The 15,182-nt window shown below is 35.9% G+C and overlaps 1 protein-coding gene across 1 annotated transcript in view; it reads left to right on the forward strand.

Moving 5' to 3' along the window:
• Positions 1 to 15,182, forward strand: part of TINAG (tubulointerstitial nephritis antigen) — a gene marked incomplete at both ends in the record, with an annotated part of 45,941 nt that overhangs the window by 15,493 nt on the left and 15,266 nt on the right. The window contains 4 exons of the mRNA XM_080342738.1: positions 908 to 1,058; positions 8,795 to 8,975; positions 9,440 to 9,485; positions 14,213 to 14,318. Coding sequence (XP_080198864.1) covers positions 908 to 1,058; positions 8,795 to 8,975; positions 9,440 to 9,485; positions 14,213 to 14,318 — 484 coding nt within the window. The remainder of the gene's footprint in view (positions 1 to 907; positions 1,059 to 8,794; positions 8,976 to 9,439; positions 9,486 to 14,212; positions 14,319 to 15,182) is intronic.

A 15,182-nucleotide genomic window follows, 5' to 3' on the forward strand; every position in this document is an offset into this window, starting at 1 on the left:
GGGGTTTCTTTGTTGTTTTGTTTGTTTTGTTTTGTTTATTTTGTTTTATTATTATTTTTAGGCTCAAAAATGAAGTGCTAATTTAAGCACAGGTTAACAACTAGGATTGAGAATTAGTTGTTTCACTGTGGTTTAAAGAAGTGGTTTAAATTTCACCTACAACTTAGTTAACCTAGTCTCCCTTTAAATCAGTGTATAAATGTATTAGTACTCAGAATTACAACTATCTGATTGAGTTCAGATATCTAAGGTGTCTGTCTCTGAAGAATGGTTTCCTGCAATAAGGGAAGTCCAATGAATCCCACATTTACACAGTAATGTGTAATGTGTAAGCAGTGTAATGTGAACAATTCTGAATATTATTTCCAGCAAAATCAATACATACTTTCAGGTTTGATGTTTCTTCTTCATAGGACTTTTTTGTTGTTGTTGGTTTTGGTTTTGTTTGTTTGTTTGTTTGTTTTGTGTGTTTTGTTTTGTTTTGTTTTTTCTTCAAATAAAGGAAGGAAAGGTAGAAAATAACGAAAAGAGATTTGGAGATTCAGCTCTAGAGAGGTGGGAGAGTATTTGCATTGCTTGCTGAAGTGAACCAGAGATAAATATGCATTTACAAACATAGTAAAGACTATCAGACTAAATTATGTAAACACCTCATCTGATGATTAGATATGTGGGACCTCATGATAACCAGTAACTCTATGGATATAAAATATTACAGCAAAGTTTCTCATGGTGCTTTGTAGTTTTTTCAATCCTCTCTCTCTAAAGTGTGTACAGAATATTTGTGTATTTTTTTGTAAAGAAATCTGCACAGACAGAAAATACTGATGTATTTCAGTCACAATAACCAGCATGAAGTTGTGAGTAATTATTTCTTTCTGATAACAGAAAATTTCTTTCCAAACAGGTGTTGCAGCAGATAGAATAGCTATTCATTCTGAGGGTCAGATCACAGACAACCTTTCTGTTCAGAATTTGATCTCTTGTGATACCAGGAATCAACATGGATGTAATGGTGGAAATATTGATAGTGCTTGGAGATACCTGAAAACACATGGGTAAATATTTTATCTGTCTGTTCAGATTATTTTAATTTGGACAAATTGCTTAAGTTACCATGTGGCTTGTGTTACAATGATGATTTCTGACTTTTCAAAAAGAGGCATTTAGCTCTGTATTATTTCTTCAAGACTATCCCTATCTCTCATGTACACCTTCTTTAAATCACCTTCGTGAAGCCCAGAAACTATAAAGGTTTCCCAAAGAAATAAGGGAAGACTATTTTGAATGAGAGCTCTTGGTGAGAAAACTCTGCAATCACCTAGCTCCCATTTAAACCTTGTTAAATCTAGATGTTGGCATTATCTGTAACACAACTGAGGAAATATTAGCCTTTCTAACAGCAAAACAAACAAGAAAGGGTTTTTTTATGTCAAACACCATGAGTGGACTCAAAAATTCTAAGGTTATTGGGATAAAGGCTCTTCACATTTAACAATTGTGGGTAAGCAGCCAGTTGCATGAGATAACATTTTGAATATTCAAAATGGTCAAACATCTTTCTATAAAACAAATTCTAGTGATCCCATCCCAAGATTGTTCCAGCATGCAATACGCTAGCAAGGACTACACCTGTAGATCCTTCTTCCTTCAAGTCAAACTAAGCAAAGTTAACATGAGCAGCTACAAGTTTTTTTAAATGGCACATAATAATTCATAGAATCACAGATGACTTAAGTTGGAATGAACTTCTAAAGGTTACCTAGTCCAATGCCCTGCTCAAAGCATAACTAACTCTGAAATTAGATCAGGCTGCTCAGGCCATGCCCCTGATGATGTTTTGATTATCTCCAAGGACAGAGGTTCTGTGCAACCTTTCTTGCAGCAGATGTCTTTGACAATTCTTGTAGTTAAACTTTTTTTTCTTATATCTAAACAGCAATTTTCCTTGGTTCAATTTGTGACTGATACCTTTCAGCTTTTCACCATGTATCTCCAAGAAGAGTCTTGTTCTGTTTCTTCTATGGCCTCTCCTTATGTAGTTGAAGACAGTAATCAGAACCCCTTTTAACCTTCTCTTCTCTGGGCTGAACAAATCCAACTGCCTCAGTCTCTCCTTTCATATCATATACTTTAGCCCCCTAAGTGCCTTCCACTGGACTTGCTCAGTTTGTCAGTGTCTTTCTGGTGATCACATAACTGAGCACAGTACTCCAGTTGTAACCTCACAAGTGACAGTTAGAGGAAATAATAACTTTTCACAATGTCTTGGCAATGTTCTTGCTAGCACAACCCAGCATAGATTGTCCACCTTTGCTGAGAGGGCCCTCTGCTGATCTACATCCAACTTTCTTCTCCTCGGGACTCCCGGTCCTTCTCCGTGAAACTGCTTTCTACACAGGCAGTGTCCTGCCAGTACTGCTGCATGTGAACTTCTAGCTCAGAGGCAGGATTTGGCTTCTGCCTTTGCTGAACTTCTTGAGGTTTCTGTCAGCTCATTTCTCCAACATTACTCTGAATGGCCACCCTGCATGCTAACCATTCCACACCAATGTGGCACCCTCCACAAATTCACTTAGTGCCTTATGTCCCACTGACCAGATTGTTAATAGAGGTGCAAAACAGTGTTGCTGCAGCAGCACTGACTCCCGAGGAATGCTGCTAGTAAACAGACACCAGTCACTTTGATCTGTTGACCTTTCAGTGTGCCAGTTCAGTTCAGTTACTGACCTTGTAAGTGACTTACTCAGCCCAATATCTCTCCAACCGAGCTACAAGACCACAGCAGACCATGCTGAAAATGTTGCTAAAGTCAAGATAAATGATACCCACTACTTTTCTTATTCTCCATGAAGCCAATCATCTCATCACAGTCAGATCATCTCATAAGGGAGAGACATAATTTGGTATGATAAATCTGTCTTGCCTGTTCCCGGTCAACTTCTTCAACTTCATGGCTTCCAGGAGGATTTGCAATAACCAGATTTTATACACTGAATAATTAAATTCCACTTTTTCTCACATTACAAGAAATACTTTTTTACTTCCTATTCCATACCAAAATCTCTTTCCTCTCTCAATTTCCTACACTCTCATCCCTTACTTTGTCTTTGATATACCTGATACTGATAGACAGATCTCAGGTATGCTGTGACAAATTTTAATTTCAGTTAAAAAAAACAACAAAGAAACCAATCATGGAAAGAGCAAAAGTATGTCAGTTGTGATGCATCAGCCTGGGGATCCAACTGAAGATTAAAGTACTGTCATTCACATGGACACAGTATATAAAGTGATCATTCTGCTTTCTTCAAGTGTACCAAACTGTTTCTGATCTGACAAGGATTTTGTGTTGTTATGGGGGAGTTTACATCGAGTGTTCTTTTGTGTTTCTGTCTCAGGGTTTAAACACTGACCTAGTTTTGATCTAGGTTTTGAGTGGGAGACTTTTTAGATCAGTGATTACAGTGGAGAGTAACGGATTCCACCTCAGAACCTCGTATGGCTAAAAGCAAAGGCTTCATTCATGAATAAATGAAAGTTTTAGCTTAACATTTTAAGCAAGACTTTTCTGTAAGTAGAACAGCCCCCTTTTGATCAGTAGCTCATGCTCTTAAGAGAGTAAGTTCAACACTTTCTCACTGGACTGTTTGCTTGCCTAGCATGTTAAGGATAGAAGCACAAGAACTTTCAGTGTAGATGAGAGATACATTTTAATAAGTATTATATCTACAACAGTTGGAGCAAGTTATTGTTAGAGGAAAAGCTCTAAAGGACACAGCAACAGGACAACCTCCTAGTCTTCTGTTCCCTCTGACTGCTATTCCTGTACAGGCATAACCACCATGATTCTATAATAAGATTCTTCCTATACCAGAAAGCTGCATGATTTATTTATTTATTTATTTATTTATTCATTCATTCATTCATTCATTTAGCCTGAAGTAGTGTGGGTAGTGACACAGAGTGTTCTGTAAAGACATTTTAAATACACAAGAGTTAACATATTTCTACAAGGAAAGCAAGGCAGGCGGAAGCTGTATGACGCACTTGGTTATCAGCCCAGCTGTACCCACAGAGGAGCTTGTGCTGGTATATATATGTAGTAGTGAGAAGATTACTCCCTGCCTGACCACAGTGCGAGTGTGAAAATGGTGTGAAAGAGCAAGCTTTCTGGCTGATGGAAGCCTGGAAGCAGACAGACAGGGCACCTCAGCTCATCAGAGCACACCTGTGAACCATCTTTTCGCCTCCAAAGTCTGAAGTACTTACATTATTGCTCACTCATCTGAGCTGCCTCATGGTATTCACCAGCTTCTTGCAGCTATCTGAGCAAACAATCTGCAGGATAGTTGTGAGAACCATCACAAAATTTTGGAATTGATAATAGAATCATTTTTATAGCTGAAACCCCATAACCAATAACCCTTTACCTTTGACAATCAAAAAAATGGAAATTTATAGCGTAAAGTGTTTTTTGAATAAACCCTGTTAAATAGTGCTTGTTTCTTCACAATTTCAGGTGACTTTTGTGAGTCAGTATATTGCAATCATTTTTTCTCATTATCTCCATAGCCTGCAATAAGGAAAAAGCACATTGATTTTCTGTATGAGATTGTAAATTTGCACAGCAGGTGCACAATACCTCTTTAAAGCTTCTGGTTTTCTGATTTCTGAGGTGTGGTTATCTCAGGTTTTTGATAGATTTTCAGGAAAATTGAGTGCTAGTTTAATCTATCCCTAGTTAAGCCAATTGAAGACTTCCATAAAGCTCAATGAGGTTAAGATAGTGCTGACACCTGACTTTTCAGAATCACTGAGCACCCAATTAACAGTGAACTCTGCTATAAGTGGAGCTGAATTGCTGCTGGACTCTCACTCTCTCTCTTTCTGTCCTACTCCTTTAATTAAAGAATAAATCTGTATTCTATTTCTAATTATTATTAAATTTAGACATTTCAGTTACAAGCCATAATTCGGGAGGAATCGATGTAGTATGAAAACATCTATGTTATCTGCTAAAGGAAATTAAAAGCTTATAGTCTTTAAGAACGAGAAAGAAACATTTCATTTTCAAGTAGTAAAAAGGCTACACACTCGAATGCAAATACTACTCCTAATCAGGGCTTGGTCTGATTCGTACCTTCGGCTCTTAGTAGTTGCAGGGTATGAGAAGGGTATTATTAGTTTTGGCCAACTTGTTAATAACATAATATAATGTTTTAGGTTATGTTCTCATCTCACAATTCAAACATACAAATACAGTAAAAACACAACATTTTTCATTAGATTGAACACATAAACATGACTTCAGATGGATTCTACCAAGAATGTATGAACACACTGCAGACTTTTGCTACTTCTCTCTGGGTGCTGCTAGCTCTTAGTAGTATTTATGTAGATGTGTGTGTATACATACACATAAACATATTAACATTTATCTCTGTTTTTCTTCACTGACTCTTCTGGCAAGGTCTTCTCCTTGAAAAGCATTTAATGTTTACTCTTGTGCTGATGCTTCAGCATGTACAAACTCTGTTTCAGCAAAGACCTGTCAAATTATGTTAATCATGACTGCAGAAAATATGGTTAGTGAAAAGACTCAAAAGCGACTGTTAGCTGAGAATGAGTTCTTATGTCTGGATTGCACACAGCGTTGTTGGGTGCTTCATCTCTATGTCATGTAAGACCCATCCATGCAGAACCTATGACACTCCAGTGTGACAATCCAACTGAAAGAAGAGGGGGAAAAATTCCTATCGCAGGGATGAATTTCTCCTCTGTTGTCTCTGAAGTGTTTCTAAGTACACCTGAAGTCTCATACCACTCCTTAAACTGGGTTGCAACCACCCACTCCTGCTCTGCTTATGCCAGATCACACTCTGAGGATTCTGTTTGCTCAGCTTACCTGCCTTTTGGAATCTGGCCATCAGTGGTGACTATAACAATTATGTATATAGAGACAGATATAAAACAAAGATTTCCTGCTATGCAGCAATAGAAACAAAACATAAGAAATTTTAAAATGAGTAATAAAACCTCATATGTGTTTAACCTAAATACTTACCATTCCCTATTGGAAATCTTGGAATCCAGAATACCTTCATTTATTCAGAAAGGATTAAAGCAGTTGCTGATGAGTAGATGGAAGACCTAACCAATAACAGCCTAACAACTTCAGATGGACAATCTCTTTTGATGTAGGCGGAATTACTGCTTTTTGCAGCTCTTGGGTGTGTTGGTCTAGTATGGGCAGAAAGAACTTCCTAAGCAAAAAGATATTCAGCTCAGGGTCAATTTTTTCTACCACCAGATGCTAATGGGAAAGCACCATGTCTTATCCAAAGTAGCTGAAGCATATAGGTGCTCATATTTTAAAAATCCTAACAACTAAATATAAACAGGCAAACATAATTATCCTCCATATTGTGTAGAAATACAGTTTTCAGTTCTTTAGATTCAGTAAGTTCAGCATAATTGGCAAGTTACTTAAGTGCATATCCTCTTTATAGGACTACCAATTTTAAAATATTCTGCTTGAGTGAACTATTTAATAATGCTCTTTAAAAGAAACCCTCTGACAGGCTTCAATGGCATTATCACAGAGATATGTAAATTGTTTTGGAAACATGTATCAGTATAATGTAGAAAACAAGGAGGAAGAGTCCCTTTATTTGAGTATTTCAGGTTCTTAGTAAGTGCCTTTTAAGTATATGTTTTGTTTGCTTCACTTTATTGAAGTAAAAATGATGTTCAGTTAGTTAAACAGTCAAAATGGCTGAACAATTCAGGATAAGCTACTTGAAAGAAACAAACTTACTGTATGAAGAACCAGTTCATTTGATGTCTTGTCAGGGTAAAGAATTAAAACCACTCCTTACCTTTCCTGGAAAATATTTCTTATTTTCATTGACCTTCTCCATACTTGGATGCAATGAGGACTCTCAACCTGTGCTTCAAAGCTCCTTTGATTTAGCACTTTAGAGATTTTCAAATCCAAAATTAGCATGAGTTTAAGTCTCAGGAGAATTATCACAATCACTGGACTGACATCAGTGTTAAATGACTTCAGGTCTTTGAAGCCTGCAACTGAGAAAGTGTTGGACAGACGATGTTTTCTTTGTTATTCAAAGATTTGTCTTTGTTTAATTTAAAATAATAAACACAATTCACGCATTTGCTGTTGCATGTTTCCCTCATAAATTGATTTTTGAGGTTTTGAAATCTTTGTTAGAACAGAAACTGTCCAGTGATTACTGGACTTAATATTTTTAAATTGTCATCTTTATAGAACATAGAATTTCATTTAAAAATTTTAAAAGAAGTAATATTTCATTAATGTAAACTCTAAAACCTTGAAATTGAAAGCTTTAATGCAAATTTATAATGAGTGGTAGGAAAAATTTAATTGGTGTATGAGTAAGCAAAAGCTCTCTTAACATTTAGAAAATGTTTTGAGGTAGATGCTTTCCTAAGAAATAGCCACAGTGTTTTCAGGTGGTGTAGAGACCAGGCATGTACTCCTGTGATATTATGGCACAATCTGCCATTTTGTTTCCTTGAGATGCTCATTGCTGCCCATAAGCAGCAACTACCTCAGCTTCCTTTTATTTGGAAGTACACTGACTGAGTTCAGCCTACTTGGACTTCGAGTTTAACTCTGTCAAGAGCAAAGTGATGGGAAAATGAAGACAACAGATAAAGCAAATACTTACCCATACTCATGTCGACTTCATAAGCATAAACACCAGAACATTACTGCAAAATAGCAAAATCATAAAATTGCAAGAAGTCTCACTTCTCTGATCCTTACCCAATCTCACCTTCTCAATATCATGTATTTTGTCAGTACTTCAACTTGGGCAAAGTCTTTCCTGCCAACTCCACTAATGAGAATTCATTTTTTTCCTGGTGACTCCAGATGGATGAACCCTGTCACCAGGCCCTGTCCAAATGCTTTCCTTAGTACTGCTTTATGGTTGGATTGTTCATTAACTTACAAAAGCCCTGAGCTTAACATTTTTCAAAACTTGTACTTCACTCCCATGTATTTCAAGTAGTAGAGGTTCTGTTCTCTTTTAAGGAGGTATACTCCCTACCAGTTAAGGTATTGTATTAATCACTGAGGGTTATGCCTGTCTTGGGAAGAACAACTGCATTTCATCATATTCCAATAGGAGACTAATTATTTTTACCCAAATCTTTACAAAATGAATATAGAATTTTTTTAAATCTCAACAAATTTTCACAAAAATGTGAGAAAATGTTCTCTATTAATTCAGGAAAATAGAAGTTCAGGGACTTTTTAGCTAAAAGAAACAAAAAGACCTGCAGCTTTTCACCAGCATTCCTATAGAAAATGTAGATAAAAATAGAAAATGGTTCATTTCACTTCAAAATTCTCTGATGCAATTATTTCCATTTCACAAGCCATTTTTCATAAATAGATCCTGTTGACAACATTAGTAATTTATTGATCTCATTCAGTGTGAACATTCACGCATTGTTAATGAGATGAATGTACTAGGTGACAAGTGCTGAAACGCAATTTCCAGTAGTCCAGAGAACTACTGCAACTGAAACTTAATCATAAACTTCACGCGTAAGAATTGAAGCAAACACCTTCAAGTTGAAGGTATGAGACATTCACAGTTTTGAAGACTGAAGAACTCTATAAGTTTACTTGAAATCCAACAGTTGTAAAATAGTTAAACCTTGAAATTAAACTGCAAAAATAAAAAATATTTAAGTAATTTTTTATTTTGTTTTGTTTTGTTTTTTCATATCTGAACAGGGTTGTATCTTATGCTTGTTATCCATCGTTTTGGAAAAAACAGCTGGAGCCATCAGGTGAAAATCACTGTTACGTGTCAAGTGAATATGGAAAAAACTATACAAATGGGCCATGTCCCAATGCTTTAGAAAAATCGAATCGGTTATACCGGTGTGCCTCTCACTACAGGGTCTCCTCAAAAGTAAGTTCATGCTGTTCACCCATCATCTCACCCATTTTTCTCCTTTGAGACTTGAAAATTATCTGGCATGTAGAAATATGTTCACTTTCCTTGAAGACTAAAGGTATGAATTTTCCTTTATATTGTCCTTATGTTTTCAGAAGAATTTGAATTCTTTATTGCTTCTCAGTTTTACGTCACCTCTTTAAAGGTGCTGCTTTGTGGTCCTGCAGAAATTAGAGATCGAAAAGAAAGTATGCAGTCATAACTGTGCATCTGTGCTTCTTAAATATGTTTCTGAAAGTTTTGTCCATTTGGTAAACCAGATATTCTCTAGTAGAAATACAAGTAGAATAGTACATTTATACCATATATATATATATATTTATACAATGATAAATTAGTATGAGTTTTAATTTTATTTAATAGAATATATTATCTATCTTCCCTTACTCTCTCTGCTGCTGCTCTCGCCTTCCCTCAAGGAAACCAATATAATGAAGGAAATAATGGACAAAGGACCAGTACAAGGTATGATAAATTTGGAAGATGACAATATGCATAATTTACAATGCCTTTTATCAAAATATTAGAAAACACAAATTGCATTCCACAGTGAACAAGCCAGATATATGCACTGTCTGCATATGCACTTCATCTAGGGACATCTGATGGGCGAGCAGTGCCTCTAAAGGCAGCTCTCCTGCATCAAGAGTCCAGAATGAGTAGAATGACCTTGAGCTGGATTTATTGAAAATTTGCACAAAATCTGTGTGCTGGAAATTTGCCTTTTTTCCCATGACAAGCTCTTTGTTCATTGATGAAATAGCAAGTTGGGGCTGTGCAGGAGGAGTTAATTGTTAGCAAACCTCTTCTCTCTAGGGCTGGGATTGATTCTCCCACTGGCTGAGGCCAAACCACCAAGCCTGCTGTCCTCTCAAGGCAACGCTGCTGCTCATGGGCCCTCCAGCAAATCATTCAGTGCTGGTTTACTCCCAGAATTTCCCCTTTCATGGTCCGAAGGCTCTTGTTATTTGTAGAGGGGTACTTCTGCATTTCAGCTGCCCACAATTATATAATGAATTATCATAACCTCCAATTTATTATTGAAACAGTCTTGATTATAAGATTTAATTAATTCCTGTGCATCACAGAGTTGAAATTACTTCTTAAAGCTCTTTATGTAGGCAGTTGCAATTAATCTGAAGCTCAGACTTAACAATATCAATACTACTAATCTTTTTTCTTCTGCCAGAGTTTGTTTACTCAAGGAAAAATATCATTTCCCATGCTGCATTTGATCTAGAACTGATTACAGTATTTTCCATAGGTTTTAAGAAAATGAAAAAATTGGGATCCTCACTATAAAATTTCAAGCTGCTCTCTAAAGTTGCGTTCGTAATCCATGTATACACAGTTTGCTCGATTAATCTGTCAGTACAAAATCTTCCACATGAAATAATCTATATTCAGCCATTTATTAGGTTTTAATCACTCAAAAAGTCATACAAGTTTTTGAAATGTCAATGCTTTTTTTTCAGAGAAAGTGTCTGTATCAAATTAAGGTGATGTTGTATGTGGAAAATCAAGGTATGAAGAACAGTGTATAACTGAGACAGTATATTACTGAGTGATCGATATATTTTCCATTTTTTCTTTTTACTATAATGAGATTTTTAAATGAGGCACATTTGATAATTTGCCACTGATTTGTTCTTCTATCTTCTTGTACTACAAATGCAATCAGGGCATAATTCTAATTTTAAAACTATATAATACTTTTTTTTTTCCAAACATCCTGCAAATGATCATCAGCTCCTAAAAGAGATTTTTTTCATTATTCATTCACTTGCCATTCCTCAAGAATTTACAAAGTGCTTATGGTCTGTCTCGTCTAATACACTAAGTGGTGTTTAATAGCTGGAAAACATTCAAGATCCTTTCAAGATCATGATGCAGAAAGTAATTCTGTTTGTGCATTTGGGCTTTTGTACGTATTCAAAATTAAGAGAATAAAAATATTTTTAACAATTGTGAAACAGTAGGCATAAGAATTTAATGAAAAACTTCCTGTCATACAGCTTTGAGGTTCGAATGACTATTTCTCTCTGATATGCGTCATTTTTTTATATAGTACAGAAGCTGAGCAGTTAGCTCTTTCAGATGCAAATGATGAAATATTACTTTTTTAAAAAAATTCATTTTCAAATAAACATAGTGAAGTTTCATTAATGCTTTGAAAACATTCAAATGCACATTTTTTTATTTTTTTTTTTTAAATGGACTTCAGGAAGTACTCAGGTAGTTATAGCACTGATGTAGAAAAATAACTGTCTCTGTCACATTAGCCAGTCTCAACCAGAAGAAAAGCTAACACACTGTCAGCAATACAAAAAGCTTTGACTCTACAAAACTTATCATTTCAGCTATCATGATCTTGGAAAAAAATGAGTATTTAATTTGATGACACAAGGAACATCTGGAAAAAGCACTAGGCTACATCAATGTACAGTACTACACTTCATTCCTTTGTGGCAACTACTCTCAGTTTTTTGTATCTTTGTATGTCCACAAATTCTTATATAAGAATTTTATACAGAGGAGAAAATGATGGAATGAATCTTCTAATCTGCTACATTTATATGAATAGATCTGACAGCTCAGCATGGCTGAAGTAGTTAATGTATGAGCTACAGTCAACCTTAAGAAAAGTGCTACCTCTTCTGATTAATTAATAATTAATCCATTCATTTTAGAAAATGCAAAGTCTCTTCTATGTGGGAGGGAACACAGTTGACTGGTGGCATGTGATCATCTCATCCTGTCCAAGTCATGGTCCGTATCAGGACAAAGTCACTGAATAAATAAAAATATCTCAGTGCTTGACTTTGAATGATCATCTCTCTTTTCACTCTATATTTCATGTACCCAGCCCACTTAACTCCAAACACTATACTATTATTTTACTCCTGATTGCAGGATGTTTATATATAGATATATACATATACATAAGTATATATATTTTTATATATATATATAAATATATACATACATATATATAAATGCACACTAAATGTAGACATAATAGGCAATCATGAATAAAATTCTCTCATGTAAAGTTATTTGGGAAACATCCTTCAAAATTTTCTATTTCATTTCAGTGGAAATATTTTAGGTATGATGTTTCTTCACAGAGTCAAGAACATGTATTTTATTAAGAGTTGTTCATAAAGAATAAATTGTTTTCTGAAACTGAACATAGAGACCTTGATTTCAAAGAACAATGTGATTTAGAATGAGATTACCTTCTCCTATCTCAGCCCAATGATAGATGAGAACCTGTAACATCAAACCTTCCACGGGAGAAGATAATTTTGCAGTCTTGGCACTCGCCCTTTTTTCTTTGCCTCCCTTTGGCCAAGGCGTCAAAACAAGATCCAGGGAAACCTCTACAGTAATTTTTTGAATGACTCATCCCCTTCACTTCTCCTCTGACACTCTCACCTGGACTAAGGATGGTGTGGTCTTCTTCCCCCTTTCTGTTCCTTTGTACCACTTTAAAATTCTCCCTCCACAGCCTCCTCTGCATCTCAGAAACCTCAGCAGCTGATATTTTACACAATGGTACAGGGACATACCCAGGACTTGAGCTCCTGGCTCCATGAACTGGAGACCCGGGGCAGAGAGCAGGGAGACCTTTGCAAAGAGCTCTAATGGGGTCCTGAACTTGCAGCTAGAAACCCAAAACAAAGTTTGTGCTATTTTCCACTTGAACTGTTGCTGTCAATATTTGAGCTCTGGTTCTGCAGGCAGTTTGGCAGAAGCTGCAATAGTATTCATTGAAAGCATTTAACTTTTTTTCTCATTTTAATTGATATAGCTTTCCCTGAGACTTACCACCTGCATAACATCATGGCTGCTTATTCCCCATGTGTTGCTATCTGCATACATTTTTTTATGTGAGCAACCTCATTAGCAAAGTATGTTTTTAGCCATGATTCCTGGGCAAATAGGCTCATTTGGTAATGTTTTGAGCTGTTCTCTTTAATTCCCTGAAATTTGTGAATGTTTTCTCTATTCAGCCAAGTATGATAGAGGTCAAGAGGTTATAAAGATAGTTAATTTCCTTCAAGTTTATGAAAACATTCAGGTAGGAAAAAGAAATTTGAAAATATGCCAGACAGAAAAGACTGCAGCATGAGCTCACCTTGCTGGATACTGCAGATCTGCACCAGGCATATATGTTATAAATGCTCCAGCCACATTAAAAATCAGAGAAACTTGTACTTTATGAGACTCCCAAGATGCAAGAGTTTAGGAAACTAATTTTTGTGTTCCAAGCTGTGTGGCAGTGTAAGACTGTTAAAATCATAAGCTAAAAATAAGTTTGAGTTAAGCTTGTATTTAATGCTTCTGATTCATTGGAATATATATGTAATGTAGATCTGGAAAATACTTTCATTGCTCTGGATCTGGTGTCCCACCATATAGCAAAGGAAATGGTACTAAGGTAGCAGAACAAATGTAGAAAAGAAACACAAAACATTTTATTTAAAAAACAAGTGAACGATGTTCTCAGGAAATCATGAAGAGACATAAAATAAAAATTGTAATCTTCATTCTCTTGCACAAAATTTCCAGTTCATCAGCCCTTTGGCCTTACATTTTCATGGACACAAAGTTTTTTTTCCCCACCTTTAGTTGGAAGTCAGGATGAACATATGCACAGAAAATCTAGTTTTCCATAAGGAGATTGTGGTGTACTTAATTAATTCTATCTGAGTTTCAGAAAAAGGCACATGCATCACTCCACCATACCTCACAGGATATATCTTGTCTGTTAAATACTTTTCTTTAAAATGCAGATGCCTGACAGAAACTGAGGATTTTACCCATTAACTTTAAGATTTATTTTATCAAATTGAATTTCACTAGAATTGAGAAAAATTATGTAAACCTATGCGAGACAATATTTCTTCTAACTTTTTAAAAGAAGTCCATGACAGGGAGTTTCCATGACAGGGAAACTCAATTAACTTGACAAGAGACTTCAGAGAGAACTCTGTTGGAATATTTCCCTTGGTTCACTCATAGCAGGGAACTTCTGAGCAATTAGTGAATTTAGTGTAATTAGAAAGTACACTTATGCACACACACAGTCCAACACACAACAAAAATCTCACTGGTAAAACGCAGAGAGCAAACAAAAATAGAAGCAATATTTGCTGACCGTCCTGATTTTCACTATTGTTTTTTAGCTATAATGAAAGTGTATGAAGACTTTTTCCTTTACAAAGAGGGAATCTACAGACACTCACAGAAAGCAGGATCTAAATGGAAAACTCATTCAGTCAAACTCCTTGGGTGAGTGAAACATATTCTTTTACCCTTTTCCTCTGCCAGTCATGAGCACAATAAAACGTTAATGACCGGTTTGGAACACAAAGATTTCACTGTCAGAGGTGCAACACTGTTAACGCCCAACATAAGATTGTTGTTGTTTCATTTTCTTGTGTCTGAGAGCACTGGAGAGAGGTATAGACCCATGGTCTTTTAATCTACTCTAACATTTGCTTTAAAACTTCGAATATACTGGTTTATAGAATAAAATGTTTTGCTGAGTATTTACAAATATTCCATGTACACATCGAGTACATGATTTCATCCAAACATGCCACCAACGAGAATGCAAAAGGATGATGTTGTGGTGTAACCTCAGCCAGCAACCAGGATCGCACAGCTGCTCACTCGCTTACCGCTCCAAGTGGGATGAAGGACAGAATCGGAAAACCAAACAAACCAAAAAAACCCCAAAACAAAACAAAAACTCACAGGTTGAGATAAAAAGAGTTTAATAGGACATCAAAGGAAGAGAAAAAACAAACAAACAAACAAACAAACAAACAAACATAATAATAATAATAATAATAATAATAATAATAAATACAAAACAAGTGATGCACAATGCAATTGTTCACCGTCCGCGTCACCAATAACCCATTTGTTTCCAAGCAGCCTTATTTGCCACCTGGCCAACTGCAGTTTATGTACTAAGCATGACATATGGTAAGGAAGAGCCTTGGGTCAGCTGTCCTGGCTTTGCTCCCTTTGAGCTTCTTGTGCCCCTGGCAGAGCATGGGAAGCTGAAAAGTCCTTCACTGCCTGGCAACAACCAAAACTTCATTGTATTTTCAACATTATTCTCATACTAAATCCAAAACTCAGCTA

The sequence above is a fragment of the Nesoenas mayeri genome, assembly GCF_963082525.1.
Source record: "Nesoenas mayeri genome assembly, chromosome: 3".
NCBI classification, from domain to species: domain Eukaryota; kingdom Metazoa; phylum Chordata; class Aves; order Columbiformes; family Columbidae; genus Nesoenas; species Nesoenas mayeri.